Source organism: Pleurodeles waltl, chromosome 4_1, assembly GCF_031143425.1.
Source record: "Pleurodeles waltl isolate 20211129_DDA chromosome 4_1, aPleWal1.hap1.20221129, whole genome shotgun sequence".
In the NCBI taxonomy this organism is placed as follows: Eukaryota; Metazoa; Chordata; class Amphibia; order Caudata; family Salamandridae; genus Pleurodeles; species Pleurodeles waltl.
The window spans coordinates 208911842-208931850 of NC_090442.1; the positions used below are offsets into that span (position 1 = coordinate 208911842).

Consider the following 20009-nt stretch of genomic DNA (forward strand, 5'->3'; position numbering starts at 1 on the left):
CAATAGAATGGTGGAACTGCTACCAAACCTGTTTAGAAGGTGGTGCAAAGACTAATAATGCCATTGAAGGATGGCACAACGCCTTCAATAAAGTAATAGGTAAACCCCACCCAAACCTGTATCATTTCATGGAAATTTTGAAAAAGGAACAAAGTTTCCAAGAAATGAGACTTGCTCAATCACTGTCAGGTAGCCTGAACCCACGCACAAGTAAAAAAAGCAAAGAAATGACCGAAATAATTTTGGCAAAAATACAACAATTTGATACAATAACACCATCAGAGTACCTCAACAGTCTAGCATATATTCTACATTACTAACAACCACTAACCTACTGAAAAATTACTTGCCAGTTCTAAAAAACACCAAACACCATCAATTAAATTGGCATTTTTTAAAAAAAATTTACACTAAATTTACACAACAAAAATTGTTCTTACCTTTCAAGTTTTCATGTCTTTATCCAAACATGTGATGCTGAATAAATCTTCTTCATTAATATAGAAAGAAGCATCTCATACTTAGAAAAGAAAAAAAAAAACATTAGTCATCCAAAAACAAATAAAAAATATTCATATTGCATGGATGATACAAAAAACAACTCTATATACTATAAAAACAATGAAAGAAATAAAATATAATACTTTACCAAACCAGAAATTCGAGAAATATCTAAAAAACGTAAAATACCAAATATACTTTTTTTACCAAAAAAAAGTAAAAAAATTAATCACCTACTAACCAAAGCCACATCATTAATTAAAACATTAACTATCAAGAAAAAGACATTAAAACAATATAAAGGATACTACTAACACAAAAAAAAAAAATAATCACAAAACCTATTAATCCCAAAACTAAATTTATCAAAAAAATATACATTTCTTTCCAACTACTACAAAAGCAGTATAATCATTTGTAAGATAAAACACTGCTAAACAAATTTGTTTACTTTTACGAAACCACTATCGTATTAAAAAATATACGATAACAAATAATTAAACGTAAGAAACATAACAAACACCGAAAATCTACTACCTACCTTATAACTACCTCCAACAACTATTTCTGTAATAAAAATATCCTACTGCATACTGTAAAAAAAATTATAATCCCACTTACCTGAACGAGGTCTCCGCTTCCGTCCTATCTTGACCGCGACGCTCCACTGACTGAACACAGAAGACGTCAAACAACGTAAACATGGAAGAGCACTAAAAATAGAAAACGGACTATTTCACTCATAGACTATAATAGGGAAAATAAGAAAATACCACAGAAAATAGATAAAGAAATATAAAAAAAAAAAAAAAAAAATTCTATCAATCTGTAAATATCAAACAATAATTGTAAAAAAATGTTTTGCATTTTTTAAACTTGATTATGTTCAAAATAAAAAATATTTAAAAAAAAAGAATGGTATTTTTATTTTAAAAAAATTACATTTACATGAAAAAAAACATTCTTGCAAATGCAAACATTTCTAACACCCCAAAAAAAAAATTCTATATATAATCTACAAATAATTATTTAATTAATACATTTTTAGAAATAATATTAAGACAAATTAATATATGTATACAATTATACGTCCCAAAAAATAATTACCAAATATGAATAATATTAATTACATCAGATCAACAACAAAAAAATCAAAATAAAAGATAAAAAACCTTTTAACAAATTTTAAAAATCACAATTTCTTTTTTAAATCTAATAAATATTTAAAATAAAAAAATGTAACATTATTATATTCCAAAATCTACTATACCAACTACTATACTATTAAAAACTCAAATATAAATTTTTAAACATAACTATTTTTAAACACAATTATTTTTACACCATCAATAACAACAACAAAAAAATACAAAACCTAAAAATATAACACAAAAAAATAATTCACCCATAATAAATAATTATAAACTATCAATACATATCCAAATCATGATCCACCAATAAACCAAATTGCATCCCCAAAAAAATAAATAACATAAAAAAAAACTCAAACATAGAAAAAAAAAACTAATCATAAGAACAATACCCCAACCATAATCCCTACATCCCCTATATCCCACCCCTAATTCTAAATATACTTTCAATAAAAAAAAAAAATAAATAACCAAATACAATAAATAATACCAGACTACTAATATACTTCCCACCCATAACTCCTAGATCCCATATGTCCCACCCCTAAACCCACAACATAAATTCCAAATTTTAATAAAATACAATAACTTAAATTAATACCCAAGTATTAATACACTTCCCCACCCATAACCCCTACATCCCATATATCCCACACCAAAACCCACAACATAAATTGCAAAATTTAATAAAATACAATTACTTAAATTAATACCCAAGTATTAACACACTTCCCCACCCACAACAACCACAACCCATACATTCCAAAAATTAATCCACAATATACCCTTAATAAAAGATAAAAAAATACTTAAAGTCCTAATAAAATACTCAAATATGAATATACTACCCCACACCAATTTCACAAAACAAAAAAAATATACCCAACTATGTAAATTAACACCCAATTACTAATACACTTTACCACCCATAAGCCCTACATCCTATATATCCCGCACCTAAAACCACAACATAAACTACAATATAAAAAAAAGACAAGTACTTAAATTAATACCTGAGTATTAATACACTTCCCCACCCATAACCCCAACATCCCATATATCCCGCCCCTAAACCCACAACATAAATTACAACATATAAAAAAACACAAGTACTTAAATTAATACCTGAGTATTAATACACTTCCCCACCCATAACCCCAACATCCCACATATCCCGCCCCTAAACCCACAACATAAATTACAACATATAAAAAAACACAAGTACTGAAATTAATACCTGAGTATTAATACACTTCCCCACCCATAACCCCTACATCCCACATATCCCGCCCCAAAACCCACAACATAAATTACAACATATAAAAAAACACAAGTACTAAAATTAATACCTGAGTATTAATACACTTCCCCACCCATAACCCCAACATCCCACATATCCCGCCCCTAAACCCACAACATAAATCACAACATATAAAAAATCACAAGTACTTAAATTAATACCTGAGTATTAATACACTTCCCCACCCATAACCCCGACATCCCATATATCCCACCCCTAAACTCACAACATAAATTACACCATATAAAAAAACACAAGTACTAATACACTTCCCCACCCATAACCCCTACATCCCATATATCCCGCCCCTAAACCCACAACATAAATTACACCATATAAAAAAACACAAGTTCTAAAATTAATACCTGAGTATTAATACACTTCCCCACCCATAACCCCTACATTCCATAAATCCTGCCCCTAAACCTACAACATAAATTACAACATATAAAAAAACACAATTACTTAAAATAATACCTGAGTATTAATATACTTCCCCACCCATAACCCCTACATCCCATATATCCCGCCCCTAAACCAATAACATAAATTACAACATATAAAAAATCACAAGTACTTAAATTAATACTTGAGTATTAATACACTTCCCCACCCATAACCCCTACATCCCATATATCCCGCCCCTAAACCCACAACATAAATTACACCATATAAAAAAACACAAGTTCTAAAATTAATACCTGAGTATTAATACACTTCCCCACCCATTACCCCTACATCCCACATATCCCGCCCCTAAACCTACAACATAAATTACAACATATTAAAAAAACACAATTACTTAAAATAATACCTGAGTATTAATACACTTCCCCACCCATAACTCCTACATCCCATATATCCCGCCCCTAAACCAACAACTTAAATTACAACATATTAAAAAAACACAATTACTTAAATTAATACCTGAGTATTAATACACTTCCCCACCCATAACCCCTACATCCCATAAATCCTGCCCCTAAACCTACAACATAAATTACAACATATAAAAAAAAACAATTACTTAAAATAATACCTGAGTATTAATATACTTCCCCACCCATAACCCCTACATCCCATATATCCCGCCCCTAAACCAATAACATAAATTACAACATATAAAAAATCACAAGTACTTAAATTAATACCTGAGTATTAATACACTTCCCCACCCATAACCCCTACATCCCATATATCCCGCCCCTAAACCCACAACATAAATTACACCATATAAAAAAACACAAGTTCTAAAATTAATACCTGAGTATTAATACACTTCCCCACCCATTACCCCTACATCCCACATATCCCGCCCCTAAACCTACAACATAAATTACAACATATAAAAAAACACAATTACTTAAAATAATACCTGAGTATTAATACACTTCCCCACCCATAACTCCTACATCCCATATATCCCGCCCCTAAACCAACAACTTAAATTACAACATATTAAAAAAACACAATTACTTAAATTAAAACCTGAGTATTAATACACTTCCCCACCCATAACCCCTACATCCCATATATCCTGCCCCTAAACCCACAACATAAATTACACCATATAAAAAAACACAAGTACTTAAAATAATACCTGAGTATTAATACAATACCCCACCCATAACACCCACAACCCATAGAATCCATTACTTAATCCACACAATATACTTTAAAAAACTAAACATATAATAATTAAACCCTAAACAAATAAAAAACAAAACACAAAACTCACCTTAAAATTCATCAAAAAATAATTCACTTACTTTAAAATTAGTTGTTCTGGCATTAGTTGTTAAGGTAAAATCGTTGTTAAACCAGTAGTTGTTCAAAACTTCGTTGTTAAGACCCAGTAGTTCTTCAAGATTCGTTGTTAAAGCAAGTAGTAATTCAAACGTAGTTGTTAAGGTTGTTTCCCCCCAGGGACTGACAAACACCCATGCGTTTTTGCACTACCTATGAGTGCTGCTTTCCCCATAAGGTAACATGGAAAAAATGAATCTTATTAAGTCTGATTGCAAAAGTGGATTGCAGGGGAGCATCCTCATGATGTTTAGCATCGTTGCACTCAGCATGACAAACCCCTTCTGATGGTAAAAGTGGTTTTGTCATTGATGCCCTAGAAATGCCATTTCTGGGAGGTGGGCATTTCTAGGTGCTGAAGTGGTTCTGGTGTATTGTAAATTAGGCTTCATTATATGGGTCACAGGGGTAGCGCACATCTGTGCATTCCCCAGGTGACCACTATAACATTTGGGCATCCAGAACGACAGATCCCTGTCATTTGGGGCCCAGATAAATAGATTGGGTGGAGAGGATTTTGATGCTTGGCCTCTCAAAGCCAGGGTATAGCCCTACTAAAGATAAAGATCTTTATCCCATAGCTTCAGGATGGACAAGTAGGAAATTTAGGGGAGACATCTGTGGTTCAAAGTAGAACCCTTTGAATCACCCCAAACTTGAAAGGAGCCATCTATTATAACTAGAAGGTACTCAAAGTCTGCAAGGCAGAGTAACCTATACAGCTACGCAGGACTGGTGCTGCTGGACCAAATGGGCACACTGCCGGAGGCATCTGCTGTGCTCAGAGAGATAACTGTTCGAGGAGGGGATCTACGTTCCCCTTTCTGCTTAGAGACTGGCCTGAGGCTGATTGTCTGCTGCTGTGTAGCACCTTGAAGGGCAACTCTCCAAGTGCACTTTGACTTGACCCCTGCTCTAGGAGGAGGTCTCAGGGACATCAGAGACCTCCTGAGAGTGGCTCACATTGACAACCAGTAATATCTGAAGAGCAATACCCTCTGCTACATCTACATCGTATGCTGGACTTCACGTGGCAACAGAGGCATTAGCATAGCCTAAATATTGTGTCTGGAAAACAAAATTGCCTGGTACGGAGCCTGCAAAGGACTGCCTGCACTACAGTTGAGTGGCTCTCCATCATGAGGACCACTACACGCCGAAATGTCTTGTTGATGTGAACAAGATCACTTGGTGCGGGATCCTGTGGAGCCCGCTATTATTGAGTGTGTCGCAGTTCTCTTGTGTGAGCCTCAGCTGCATGCTCATTGTGTGCAGTGCCCTGTTCATTGGTTGCAACCCTTGGAGGTGGAGGTGCAACCTGAGTTCTGCTGTATTTGGCCTCGGGTGGCACGACTAAACGTGTATCAAAGTGTGTGACCAGGAACTATGGTGTGACTACAAGTCATGTACTAGGCAGTGTGCCTCATTCCAGAGAGGTACAGAAACGAAGTTCCGAGTGTGACCGGATGGTTTAGTGCAACTCAAGTAATTATGTGCTAGATGTTGTGCATCCCAGAGGGGTGCAGTATTTACATCCTTTGTGGGAGAGTCTGGGAGTGTGGTGTGGTTAAACTCATCGCGCACCAGGCTGGTGCCTCTGTCTGAAGGGGTACCATCTTGGGAAGTGGCTTGTAAATGATCATACGGTCAGGGCAACAGAAATCAGCAGACCCTTGATATTGTGCCTCCTTTTTGTGGCGGTACAGCACTGAGCACTTTTCATGCTGAAACATAACCGTCAGGGTTCACTTAAGTCTTCGTGCCCCAGACGCGGCATCTCCTGGTACAGGAGGTGCAGGTCTAGTAACTTGTCATGTGCAACTGGAAGTGTTGAGGGTGACTCACATCAACAAGCCCCAATGGTGCCTCTCCGTTCCAGATGTGCTGAAATTGACAACTATTTGATAACATTGAACTATCTGGCTGGGCTGGGTGCCTGGGTGTCTAACGGTGGTCCCAGTGACCCTCCACCTGGCTTTGCAGACCTCTGAGTGAACCTCCTGTGGGGAGCCCCAGTGACTCCTCCTTAAATGTTTACCAGCTGTTGTCTTTCCTTTCTCCCACCTTGACCCCAGAACCTTGACACTTGTGACTTAGCTGTGAGTAGACCAGTAACCAGAAAAAGTTTGATGACATTTTTGGTTTGTGGAGGGGCGAGATCGCTGAAGCTTGCTGGTGAGTGAAGAGCAGTTTGGGAACGAGGTTGCTTGTAAACACAGTGGCATCCACTATCTGGATATCAGGACACCGCATTAGGATGCCGGGAGTGGTTGCGTAACAGTGAGTGTGTGCACGCGGCGACTGATACATGTGGCACTGCACAACGGTGCACAGTGGATGTGTGGGAGTGAGTGCGAGTGAATGCGAAGGCAGTACCGTGGTACTGCTGGTCATGTTTATCGTTTCAGGGAATTCGTTCAGTTGGCATTGTATCTCACTACTGCTGCTTCGGCCAAAGTGCTACGTAACAGTGTTGTAAACTTGTATTTTACTTTTGCTGCTAACAATGGGAAGCGGGTGTACCCTGAATTTATGTGTTACACTGATTGTGGGGAATTCTAGGGTGGGCTTTGTGCTGACGTTTGCCACCTCATATGGGTGTGGGAAGGGAATGTGCCATTTTCCTCATATTTACATGCAGTAGTAGTCTTTAACACAGTTGGGCCTCATATTGTGACTTCCATTGCAAATTGGGACATAGGCCCAGAGTTATATTGTATCCGTACTGTGTTGACAAGGTGTGTGTTTATCACAATCTATTTATGCATACACTGTTTGTGAAGTCTCCTTTGTGCTGCACAGCATGGTTGAGGCGGGTGTTAGAAATAGGGTTTTTGGTTGGCAGTCAGGTTACCCCCTGTCCAAGCAAAAGCCCTCACTCTAGTCAGGGTAAGTCACACACAATCCAAGATTATCCTGTGCCCAGCCTCTGGTGGCTTGGCACGAGCAGTCAGGCTTAACTTAGAAGGCAATGTGTAAAGTATTTGTGCAATAAATCATACAATACCACCATATAGCACCACAAAAATACACCACACAGTGTTTTAGAAAAATATATAATATTTATCAGGATAATTGTAGGTCAAAACGAATAAAGTTGCAATGGGAATTTGTAGAGATATCACTGAAAAGTGATATAAAGTGTCTTAAGTCTTTAAAAAGCAAACAAAGTCTCTTTCAAGCACAAAGTACCTGGTTTGGAGTGGAAAATCTCCTCAGAGGGCCACAGAAGAAGAGATACGTGGAAAAAGGGTGTGTGCGTCGATTTCTCCCCAGCACACACGGACTTGCGTCGTTATTTTTCACGCGGGGAAGTCGTGCTCCGTTTTCCGGCGCGCGGGCAGTCTCTTTCTGTGGATCGCGGGGATTACCAGATGTCACGGGTCTGTGCGTGGATGTTCCTGCTTGTTTTCCGGCTGCGCGTCGTTCTGCGGGGCTGCGCGTCGAAATTTAGATCTCACGGCAAGCGTTGCATCGATTTCTCCTCTGGAGGTCGGGCGGCGTTGTCCTTGCGAAGCCGTGCGTCGAAGTTCCGGTCGTCCCGAAGGCGTCGATCAGCATCGGTGTGCGGCGTTTTTCTCACCGCGGAACAAGCTGTGCGTCTAACATTTCGGCGCACGGAGCGTCCAAGTGAAAAAGAGAAGTCTTTTTGGTCCTGAGACTTCAGGGAACAGGAGGCAAGCTCTATCCAAGCCCTTGGAGAGCACTTTCACAGCCAGACAAGAGTTCAGCAAGGCAGCAGGCCAACAGCAAGGCAGCAGTCCTTTGTAGAAAGCAGACAGGGGAGTCCTTTGAGCAGCCAGGCAGTTCTTCTTGGCAGGATGTAGTTTCTGGTTCAGGTTTCTTCTCCAGCAAGTGTCTGATGAGGTAGGGCAGAGGCCCTGTTTTATACCCAAATGCGCCTTTGAAGTGGGGGAGACTTCAAAGACTGGCTAAGAAGTGCACCAGGTCCCCTTGCAGTTCAATCCTGTCTGCCAGGGTCCCAGTAGGGGGTGTGGTAGTCCTTTGTGTGAGAGCAGGCCCTCCACCCTCCCAGCCCAGGAAGACCCATTCAAAATGCAGATGTATGCAAGTGAGGCTGAGTACCCTGTGTTCGGGGTGTGTCTGAGTGAATGCTCAAGGAGCTGTCAACTAAGCCCAGCCAGACGTGGATTGTAAGGCACAGAAAGATTTAAGTGCAAAGAAATGCTCACTTTCTAAAAGTGGCATTTCTAGAATAGTAATATTAAATCCAACTTCACCAGTCAGCAGGATTTTATATTACCATTCTGGCCATACTAAATATGACCTTCCTACTCCTTTCAGATCAGCAGCTACCACTTCAATACTGTATGAGGGCAGCCCCAATGTTAGCCTATGAAGGGAGCAGGCCTCACAGTAGTGCAAAAACGAATTTAGGAGTTTTACACTACCAGGACATGTAACCTACACAGGTACATGTCCTGCCTTTCACCCACACAGCACCCTGCTCTAGGGGTTACCTAGGGCACACATTAGAGGTGACTTATATGTGGAGAAAGGGGAGGTTTAGGCTTGGCAAGTACTTTTAAATGCCATGTCGAGGTGACAGTGAAACTGCACACACAGGCCTTGCAATGGCAGGCCTGAGACAAGGGAAAGGGGCTACTTAAGTGGGTGGCACAACCAGTGCTGCAGGCCCACTAGTACCATTTAATCTACCGGCCCTATGCACATAGAGTGCACATTACTAGGGACTTATAAGTAAATTAATAGTCCAATCAGGTATGATTCAAGGTTACCATGTTTTAAGGGAGAGAGCATATGCACTTTAGCACTGGTTAGCAGTGGTAAAGTGTGCAGAGTCTAAAAGCCAGCAAAAACAGTGTCCAAAAAGTGGAGGGAGGCAGGCAAAAAGTTAGGGGTGACCACCCTAAGGCTGTCAGGTCTAACATGTGTCCCCCCCAGCTGAAAGTGGGGAGAGCTACCCGACCTCCTGGGAGCTCTCATCGCTAAGGCGGAAGTATCTGGAGAGACCATCAGCATTGGCATGGTCAACCCCTGGGCGATGTTCCACTGTAAAGTCCATCCCCTGTAGGGAAATGGACCACCTCAAGAGTTTTGGATTCTCACCCCTCATCTGCATGAGCCATCTGAGGGGCCTGTGGTCTGTCTGAACCCGGAAGTGAGTCCCAAACAGGTAGGGTCTTAGCTTCTTCAGTGCCCAGACCTCAGCAAAAGCTTCTGTCTCAATAGCATTCCACCTCTGTTCCCGTGGTAATAGCCTTCTGCTAATAAAGACTACTGGTTGGTCCAGGCCCTCCTCATTTAGCTGTGCTAGGACTGCCCCTATGCCATGCTCTGAAGCGTCTGTCTGCACAATAAATTCCTGGGAGTAGTCAGGGGCCTTGAGCACGGGGGCCGTGCACATGGCTTCCTTCAGGGAGTCAAAGGCTTTCTGACAAGCCTCTATCCAATTCACCAACCTAGGTAGTTTCTTGGAAGTAAGTTCTGTCAAGGGTGACACAATGGTACCATAGCCCTTGATAAATCTGCGGTAGTATCCTGTGAGGCCTAAAAAGACTCTCACCTCAGTCTGAGTTCTAGGTGGTTGCCAGGCCTTGATAGTTTCAATCTTGGCCTGGAGTGGCTGAACTTTGCCACCACCCACTAGGTGTCCCAAGTACACCACGGAACCCTGCCCAATCTGGCACTTACTAGCCTTGATGGTCAGGCCTGCCTGTTGCAGGGCCTGAAGCACCTCCTTGAGGTGGAGCAGGTGTTCCTCCCAGCTGGAACTGTAGACAGCTATGTCATCCAGGTAGGCTGCACAGAAGGCATCCTTGCCAGCCAGGACCCCGTTAACCAACCGTTGGAAGGTAGCGGGGGCATTTTTCAATCCAAACGGCATCACCCGGAACTGGTAATGGCCATCAGGGGTTGAAAATGCGGATCTTTCTTTAGCCCCCTCAGTCAGGGCGATCTGCCAGTTCCCTGAAGTAAGATCATACGTACTCAGGAACTTGGCAGCGCCCAGCCTGTCAACGAGCTCATCAGCTCGGGGGATGGGGTGAGCATCAGTCCGTGTGACTGAGTTGAGACCCCGGTAGTCCACACAGAACCGGAGTTCTGGATTCGCACCTGGGGCAGTAGCCTTAGGGACCAACACCATTGGGCTGGCCCAGGGACTACTGGATTTCTCGATAACCCTTAGAGCTAACATCGTGGAGACCTCCTCCTTGATGCTGGCCTTCACCTTATCCGATAACCTGTAAATTTTGTTCTTCACAGGGAGACTGTCACCGCTGTCAATGTCATGAACACAGAGGTGGGTCAGTCCAGGAGTAAGGGAGAACAGGGGGGAGAACTGCTCCAACAGCTTATAGCAGTCTCCTTTCTGGTTTAGAGTCAGGGAGTCAGAAAGAATGACCCCTTTCACTGACCCATCACCTTCTTGGGCAGAGAGGAGGTCGGGGAGAGGTTCACTCTCCTCTTCCATTCCTTCATCTGTGACCAGAAGCATGTTGACCTCAGACCTCTCAAAATGAGCCTTTAGTCGGTTAACATGGAGCACCCTTAGGGGGTTCCTAGGGGTTTGGAGGTCCACTAGGTAAGAGGCCTCCCCTTTCCGCTCCTTTACTTCAAATGGGCCAGACCAGCGGTCCTGGAGAGCTCTAGGCTCTACTGGCTCCATTACCCACACTTTGTCTCCAGGTTGAAACTCTACCAGGGTGGCCTTCTGGTCATACCAGCGTTTGATTACCTCTTGACTGGCCTCAAGGTTACTTTGGGCCTCTTTCCAGAAGCGGGTCATCTGGTTGCGGAGGGCCAACATGTAGCTGACCACATCCTGAGGGGGTGCCTTTGGAGCTTTCTCCAACCCCTCCTTGACAATGCTTAAGGGTCCCCTGACAGGGTACCCATAGAGAAGCACAAAGGGACTGAACCCCCCCCTCCTCTGGGGGACCTCTCTTTAAGCAAAGAGAAGGCATGGTAAGAGGACGTCCCACTTACGCCTCATGGCCTCAGGGAGGCCACCAATCATGCCTTTCAAGGTCTTGTTGAATCTCTCCACAAGACCATTAGACTGGGGGTGATAGGGTGTGGTGAACTTGTAGGTTACACCACACGCATCCCACAGAGACTTCATGTATGCAGACATGAAGTTAGTGCCTCTGTCAGACACTATCTCCTTTGGGAATCCCACACAGGTAAATATCCCCATCAGAGTTCTGGTCACCACCGGTGCAGTTACGGTCCTCAGAGGGATTGCCTCTGGGTAACGGGTGGCATGGTCCACCAAAACCAGGATGAACCTGTTGCCTAAGGCAGTTTTGGGGTCCAATGGTCCAACAATGTCGATGCCCATCCTTTCAAAGGGGGTGCCAACGACAGGAAGTGGAATCAGGGGGGTTTTAACCCTTTTTCCTGCTTTACCACTGGCCTGGCAGGTAGGACAAGATCTGCAGAACTTATCTGAGTTTGTCCTCATTCTGGGCCAATAAAAGTGGGTGACAAGCCTGTCAAAGGTCTTGCCTTGCCCCAAATGTCCTGCCAGGGGAATGTCGTGAGCCAGACCCAGTAGGAAGGTTCGGTAACACTGGGGGACCACCAGCGTACGCGCTACCCCAAAGGCCGGAACCTTAGGCTCACTGTAGAGGAGATCATTCTCCCAATATATGTGGTGATCACCAGAGGCTTCACCTGCCGCCTGGTCTGAGGCTTGCTTCCTCAGACCCTCCAGAGTGGGACATTCTTTCTGCGCCTTGCAGAATTCCTCCCTGGTGGGTCCACCCTCAACTTGCCAGCCAGCAAGCTCAGGTAGGTCACCTAGGGTGGCAATGTCTTCCCCAGTTGGCTCGGGAGCCTCCTCCTCAGAAGGCCCGTCAACCACTGCGGGAACTTCTGGGGCCGGTTTCCCGCGCCCCTTGCCCCTCCTCTTGGCAGCTCTCTGGGCCATTGTTCCAGGCTCCAGACGCCCTTGACTTCCCTCTCGGTCAGCCATGGACCGTGTGGTCATGCAGACCCACTCAGGTAACCCTAACATCTCCAGGTGAGATCTGAGCTCCACTTTTTTCCAAGCAGTATGCTCAAGATCATTGCCTAACAGACAATCTAGAGGCATGGCAGGACTCACAGCTACTTTCAGAGTACCAGAGACGCCCCCACTCAAAAGGAACCAGAGCCACCGGTAGGTGACTCTCACAATTGTCAGTGAATATGACCTGGTGGAATGTATTAGGGACCATCTGCTCTGTTGACACCAGCTGACTCTTGATAGTAGTCATACTGGCTCCTGTGTCACGCAGAGCCTCCACCTTCTGCCCATCAATGGTGACCCACTGCCTGTACTTGGAAGTATTTTGGGGCATGTGGGCTTTGGGCACCATTTCTCCTTCTCCCAGGGACACTAGGGAAATCTCTACCTGTTCCCCAAAGCTATCTGGGTCCATCTCCTCCCGAGCGCTACACTAGTCAACCCAGGTGTCTGTCCGGTAGTGGACGGTGCTCTCTTGGAGCACTGGGGATCGCCTTTATAGTGACCATACTGGTAACACTCCGTGCATTTGGGGTTGGATTTTCCTGACCTATCATATGTCCCAGGCTTTTTCCCAAATCTGGAAAAGGAATGGTTGCCACCCCCTCCCTGGGAATTCTTTTGGGGGCCTTTGGAGAGTTCCTTATCTGTAAGTTTATCTCCCCCCTCTTTCTTCTGTTGGGAACCCTAACCACCTTTGTGGGTGTCCCCCCCAGGTACCTTCTTGGACACTCTGGTGCTAACCCAGAGGTCCGCCTCCTCAGCAAGCTTCCTGGGATCAGTCAGCTTACTATCCACTAAGTGCTGGCGCAACTCTGTAAAAGTAGTATTAAGCATATGCTCTCTCAGAATCAAGTCATATAAACCTTTATAATCATCTACTTTGTTGCCCCGCACCCATCCATTCAGTGCCTTACTGGAGAAGTCAAAGAAATCTACCCATGTTTGTGTGGTTTGTTTGGTGCTGTCCCTGAACCTCTGACGGTATCCCTCAGGGGTCAGCCCAAACTTGGCAAGTAAAGTGGCTTTCTGAAGTGGGTATGTGTTTTGATCAGGTTGATCCAATGTGAGAAGTGTGTCCCTCCCCAATGGCGGTACATAACCCCACATAGCTACCCCCCATTGCCCTTCAGGAACCTCATGAGCCCTTAGTGCAACTTCATAAGCAGCTAACCATTTATCTATGTCATCTCCCACCACAAAACTGGGCACCACATTTTTGGGTATACGAACCTTCTTTTCTCCAGCAGGTCCTGTCAGTATGCTGCCACCATTATTGCTGGATTCAGACTGCTTTACCTTGAGATCCAGCTCCTTGAGACTCAGTTCATGAGCCAATAACAGTTTCTTTTCAGCCAAGGCTCTCTCAGCTGCAGCTTCAGCTCTTTCAGCTTCAATCTGTTTGGCTGCTCTTTCAGCCTCAGCTTGCTTGGCTTCTCTCTCTGCCCTTCTTTCCTCCTGTTGAGCCTCAATTTTCAGTTTTGCCATTTACAATTGGAACTCCCTTTCCTCTCTCCTTTCCTCTGCGGTCAGGCTTTGCACAGAGACACTGCTCCCTGGTCTGGAAGGGGGCACAATTGCAGTGGTAACACCATCCACAGATAGTAACAAATTCTTTGAGGGGCCATTTTCTGGCTCCTCTTCCTCATCATCCGCTTCTAAATGGGCTTCTGCCCAGGCCCTCAGCGCCACTTGAAAGTCCTCCTTTTTGGAGGCCCCTTGGGTGGGTACCCTCATTGCCCTGCAGAATCCTTTTAGTTGTTTGACCGTATATGTATCCAACAGGACTAGGTCAAAGTCTCCTATCTGAGACCCAGTCAGAGACATGTTGAGTGAGGATTTAGTTTTTGAAAATTGTCAGGAAAAACTAATTTGCAAAAAGAGATAAAAATCAAGTTGACCTTCAACTGTGGGTAGGTAGTGAAATATTTAGCTACTGTATGTCACTGCACAAATACAAGTTCTATCCTCACCGCTGATCACCAATGTTAGAAATGGGGTTTTTGGTTGGCAGTCAGGTTACCCCCTGTCCAAGCAAAAGCCCTCACTTTAGTCAGGGTAAGTCACACACAATCCAAGATTATCCTGTGCCCACCCTCTGGTAGCTTGGCACGAGCAGTCAGGCTTAACTTAGAAGGCAATGTGTAAAGTATTTGTGCAATAAATCATACAATACCACCATATAGCACCACAAAAATACACCACACAGTGTTTTAGAAAAATATATAATATTTATCAGGATAATTGTAGGTCAAAACGAATAAAGTTGCAATGTGAATTCGTAGAGATATCACTGAAAAGTGATATAAAGTGTCTTAAGTCTTTAAAAAGCAAACAAAGTCTCTTTCAATCACAAAGTACCTGGTTTGGAGTGGAAAATCTCCTCAGAGGGCCACAGAAGAAGAGATACGTGGAAAAAGGGTGTGTGCGTCGATTTCTCTCCAGCACACACGGACTTGCGTCGTTATTTTTCACGCGGGGAAGTCGTGCGTCGTTTCCTGGCGCGCGGACAGTCTCTTTCTGTGGATCGCGGGGATTACCAGATGTCCCGGGTCTGTGCGTGGATGTTCCTGCTTGTTTTCCGGCTGGCTTCGTTCTGCGGGGCTGTGCATCAAAATTTCGATCTCACGGCAGGCGTCGCGTCGATTTCTCCTCTGGAGGTCAGGCGGCGTTGTCCTTGCGAAGCCGTGCGTCGAAGTTCCGGTCCTCCCGAAGGCGTCGCGTCGATCAGCGTCGGTGTGCAGCGTTTTTCTCGCCGCGGAACAAGCTGTGCGTCGAACATTTTGGCGCACGGAGCGTCCAAGTGAAAAAGAGAAGTCTTTTTGGTCCTGAGACTTCAGGGAACAGGAGGCAAGCTCTATCCAAGCCCTTGGAGAGCACTTTCACAGCCAGACAAGAGTTCAGCAAGGCAGCAGGCCAACAGCAAGGCAGCAGTCCTTTGTAGAAAGCAGACAGGTGAGTCCTTTGAGCAGCCAGGCAGTTCTTCTTGGCAGGATGTAGTTTCTGGTTCAGGTTTCTTCTCCAGCAAGTGTCTGATGAGGTAGGGCAGAGGCCCTGTTTTATACCCAAATGTGCCTTTGAAGTGGGGGAGACTTCAAAGAGTGGCTAAGAAGTGCACCAGGTCCCCTTTCAGTTCAATCCTGTCTGCCAGGGTCCCATTAGGGGGTGTGGTAGTCCTTTGTGTGAGAGCAGGCCCTCCACCCTCCCAGCCCAGGAAGACCCATTCAAAATGCAGATGTATGCAAGTGAGGCTGAGTACCCTGTGTTTGGGGTGTGTCTGAGTGAATGCACAAGGAGCTGTCAACTAAGCCCAGCCAGACGTGGATTGTAAGGCACAGAAAGATTTAAGTGCAAAGAAATGCTCACTTTCTAAAAGTGGCATTTCTAGAATAGTAATATTAAATCCAACTTCACCAGTCAGCAGGATTTTATATTACCATTCTGGCCATACTAAATATGACCTTCCTACTCCTTTCAGATCAGCAGCTACCACTTCAATACTGTATGAAGGCAGCCCCAATGTTAGCCTATGAAGGGAGCAGGCCTCACAGTAGTGCAAAAACGAATTTAGGAGTTTTACACTACCAGGACATGTAAACTACACAGGTACATGTCCTGCCTTTCCCCCACACAGCACCCTGCTCTAGGGGTTACCTAGGGCACACATTAGAGGTGACTTATATGTGGAGAAAGGGGAGGTTTAGGCTTGGCAAGTACTTTTAAATGCCAAGTCGAGGTGACAGTGAAACTGCACACACAGGCCTTGCAATGGCAGGCCTGAGACAAGGGAAAGGGGCTACTTAAGTGGGTGGCACAACCAGTGCTGCAGGCCCACTAGTAGCATTTAATCTACTGGCCCTATGCACATAGAGTGCACATTACTAGGGACTTATAAGTAAATTAATAGTCCAATCAGGTATGATTCAAGGTTACCATGTTTTAAGGGAGAGAGCATATGCACTTTAGCACTGGTTAGCAGTGGTAAAGTGCGCAGAGTCTAAAAGCCAGCAAAAACAGTGTCCAAAAAGTGGAGGGAGGCAGGCAAAAAGTTAGGGGTGACCACCCTAAGGCTGTCAGGTCTAACAGCGGGTAAGTGCTGTATCTTTGCTTTACATATTTCCTCTGTGATAAGCCTGACTGCACTGTGTCAAGCTACCCAAGGGTGAGCACAGGTTATACAGTGAGTGTAATCACCGACCCTTGACAGGAGTGACGGGTTCTGCAGAGCTAGGGTCTTACTACAGCCAACCAGAATGTGCCGCCCCCAACAGTGACAATCAAAGTCAGGTGTGTTTAGCTATTAAATACATACATGCATCCCCTGTTAACCCCAAAAACTGAATTTGTTGCATGGATATCGGGGAACACCGGGAACACTTCTAGGATGACAGCATAAAACTGCAAATAGATGGAGCCTTCACATCCATATTCCACTTAATTATGTCCTACGCATGTCAGATCCCCTGGGGTTGATCTCAGTGCCCCAGACTCTCTCTGGTGGCTCAAGCCACACATTTGATATTTGTTCTTCTTCTCATAAAGACAGCACTGTGCTGGACCAATAGCCATTGTCATCTTCCTAAATCCATTAATGATTCAAAAGGAATAGCCTGATTTTCACTCTTATCTTTCCCTAGGATCTCCCGTGGCAGAGCTGTGACAACAGCTGGAACACTGACAGATGTTTCTCCAACTACACCCTCAATGATACCACCAACTTGACCAGCTCTGTGGCTGAGTTCTGGGAGTATGTCTTCAGGCTGAGTCATGTTTTATTATCGCTGGGTTAATTTGGGGGGGATTGTGATGGCCTGGGGTCATTTTGGACAAAGTTCAATATCAAATTATTTTGATCACTCCTCTATGCTCAAAATGCTCCATCTGCATCTTCTAGGTTTGAGATCATTGATCACTATGGAATCAAAGTTTTATTTATTGATTGACTGGAAACTCTTGCCCCGGACACACCTTGTGCAGTCTCCAAATTTATATAGTTTTTACCCCAGCCTGTCATGTCTAGTTAGGGATCTACGAAGTGTGACCACTCTAATATAATTTGATTCGACCTAGCAGATGAAATGTAGTAAATAATGTAGTAAATAGGATAATTCAATATTTGCAACCTCTTCAGAGCAATACTAGCAATTTGTATGGAAGCTTCGCTTCTCCTAGATAAGATTTGCAATAACAAATGGTTATTTTTTCGCTCTAATTGGGCCGTTGTGCTTGAAACAAAATACAAACGATATAATGTTGAAATGTACCACGAAAGTGTTGCTAATGTATTAAAAGGCACAATTTTGTATTTTACCTATCCGTCGCCATATTTACTTAGCTTTAATTAGTCGAATACCAAAGGCAATATTATAAATCTGAAGGCCATAGCACACGGTCACTGCAACACTTTAATTAATTACATGCATTATTTTACTCTGTTCCAATTTACCGTCCATCGCTAAACTTTCTGAGGATACTTGCACTGCTGCACTATTCCTTAAACACGCAAGTGTGTTATTTAATAAAAAGTAATTGAAACGCAATCTATTTTTTTGCAGTTATATCTTCTTCCTCTTGACGCAAAATAAAATGCTGATATTTTGATAAACTGCTTATTTTCCCGTTTATGGGATATAGGTAGTTTAGTTGCTTTTTTGGATATCTTTATTCTGCTAAATTGATGCATTATTTCGTGGGGAGTGGGTGACCCCTACCAACTTAATAAACACAATCTGGTTATGTCAAAACACAAGTTTGAGAGAATCTCTGATGACCGCCTTTTAGCTATGGCACAAACAGGAGGCAATCCCCCAGTGAAGAAAAAAACATGATGAGCAAGACATCTCAAGATTATTAAAATTTGAGAAGGGAAACTGGACATATGGGTTTTTAAAATTTTAAGACAAACATCATTTAGAAAAGTCAAAATATGTACCTTTAGACTTAGGGCCTGATTTAGATGTCAGCAGAGGGGTACTCCATCGCTATGGTGATGGATATCCCATCAGCCAAAATCTAAATGCCATAGAAAACAATGGCATTTAGATTTTGGTGAACGCGATATCCGTCACCATTGCGACGGAGTAACCCCTCCGCTGAGATCTAAATCAGGCCCCTAGTCTCTAGACTGAAAGCCAACATCTTCCAGCGGGGCAAGGTCCAAGTTTGTGACTAGCAAGGATCCCTCAAAATCAGTTATGTTGTCTCCGAACTCCAGCTAAAGCCTTTGGTTTTGGCGCCAAATGTTCTGAGCAAAGACAGAGGCCCTCATTACGAGTGTGGCAGTCTCAAGACCGCCACCCTCGTGATGGTGGTCTGACTGCCGCAGACAGAGCGGTCCGACCGCCCTATTATAACCGTGGCAGATGTGCCACAGTCTGACTACCGGCACCGCCTGTCGATAGCCTGGCAGTCACAATCCGCAAGGCAGCGCTGTCTTTGCATGGCGGTCTTACCACCATGTAAAGGCTGGCGGAAAGGGGGTGTCGGGGCCCCGATTATGAGCCGGCGGCAATGTTGTGGTGAGTTTTCCGCTGGGCCAGCGGGCTGAAATGCTGTTTTTCGCCTGCTGGCCCAGTGGAAAACTCCTAATAGGGCAGGCAAAAGACCTCCATTACTGGCGGTCTTTTGCCTGCAGCGGCTTTGGCGGTCCTGTGAAAGGACCACCAAAGTCGTAATAAGGCCGAGTTTTTAGCCGCCAAGGGTGCTTCATCAGGGAAATAGATTTGCTGCATAGCCCTAGTCCAAGGCTTTACCTTCCGACTTAGTCACTGTTTTGGAAGTCAGAATCCTATAGTGGGGCAAGGTTTGAAGCTGTAGCTATGTACGACCTCACCGGGGCTGAATATCTTTACCACAAGGTCCTGTTGAACCTGTTTTAAATGTGATCTGGTTTTCTTGTGCCCCTTTGGGCACTACCTTCCTGAGCAACCTCAAACCTTCAAGATTGGAAAATAATTGGAAAAAATGACTAATGGCCTGATTACTGCCAGAAGGCTGCAGCAGCCTCCAGGATCAGAGTTCCCAATGGGTTGGCGGTGGTCAAAGTTGTGGTCAGCCATGGCGGTGAGAGTTCAGCACCGCCATGCTGATCACGACTTTGCTTTGCACCAACCTTTTCATGGCGGGGTCGACCATGTCATTGACAGATCAGGGGCTCTCCTGCACGCAACCTCAGCTATGGCAGACAGTGCGCATTCCAAGGGTGCTGTGTGTGATGGCATTATCCTTGGCCCCCTAAGGAAGCCGAGGCCAATGC

The 20009-nt window shown here is 44.1% G+C and overlaps 1 protein-coding gene across 1 annotated transcript in view; it reads left to right on the top strand.

Moving 5' to 3' along the window:
• LOC138287583 (sodium- and chloride-dependent GABA transporter 1-like) overlaps positions 1-20009 on the top strand; it is a 596565-nt gene that overhangs the window by 336672 nt on the left and 239884 nt on the right. Inside the window, exon 5 of the mRNA XM_069228141.1 lies at positions 17392-17501. Within this exon, the coding sequence (XP_069084242.1) occupies positions 17392-17501 (110 nt within the window). The remainder of the gene's footprint in view (positions 1-17391; positions 17502-20009) is intronic.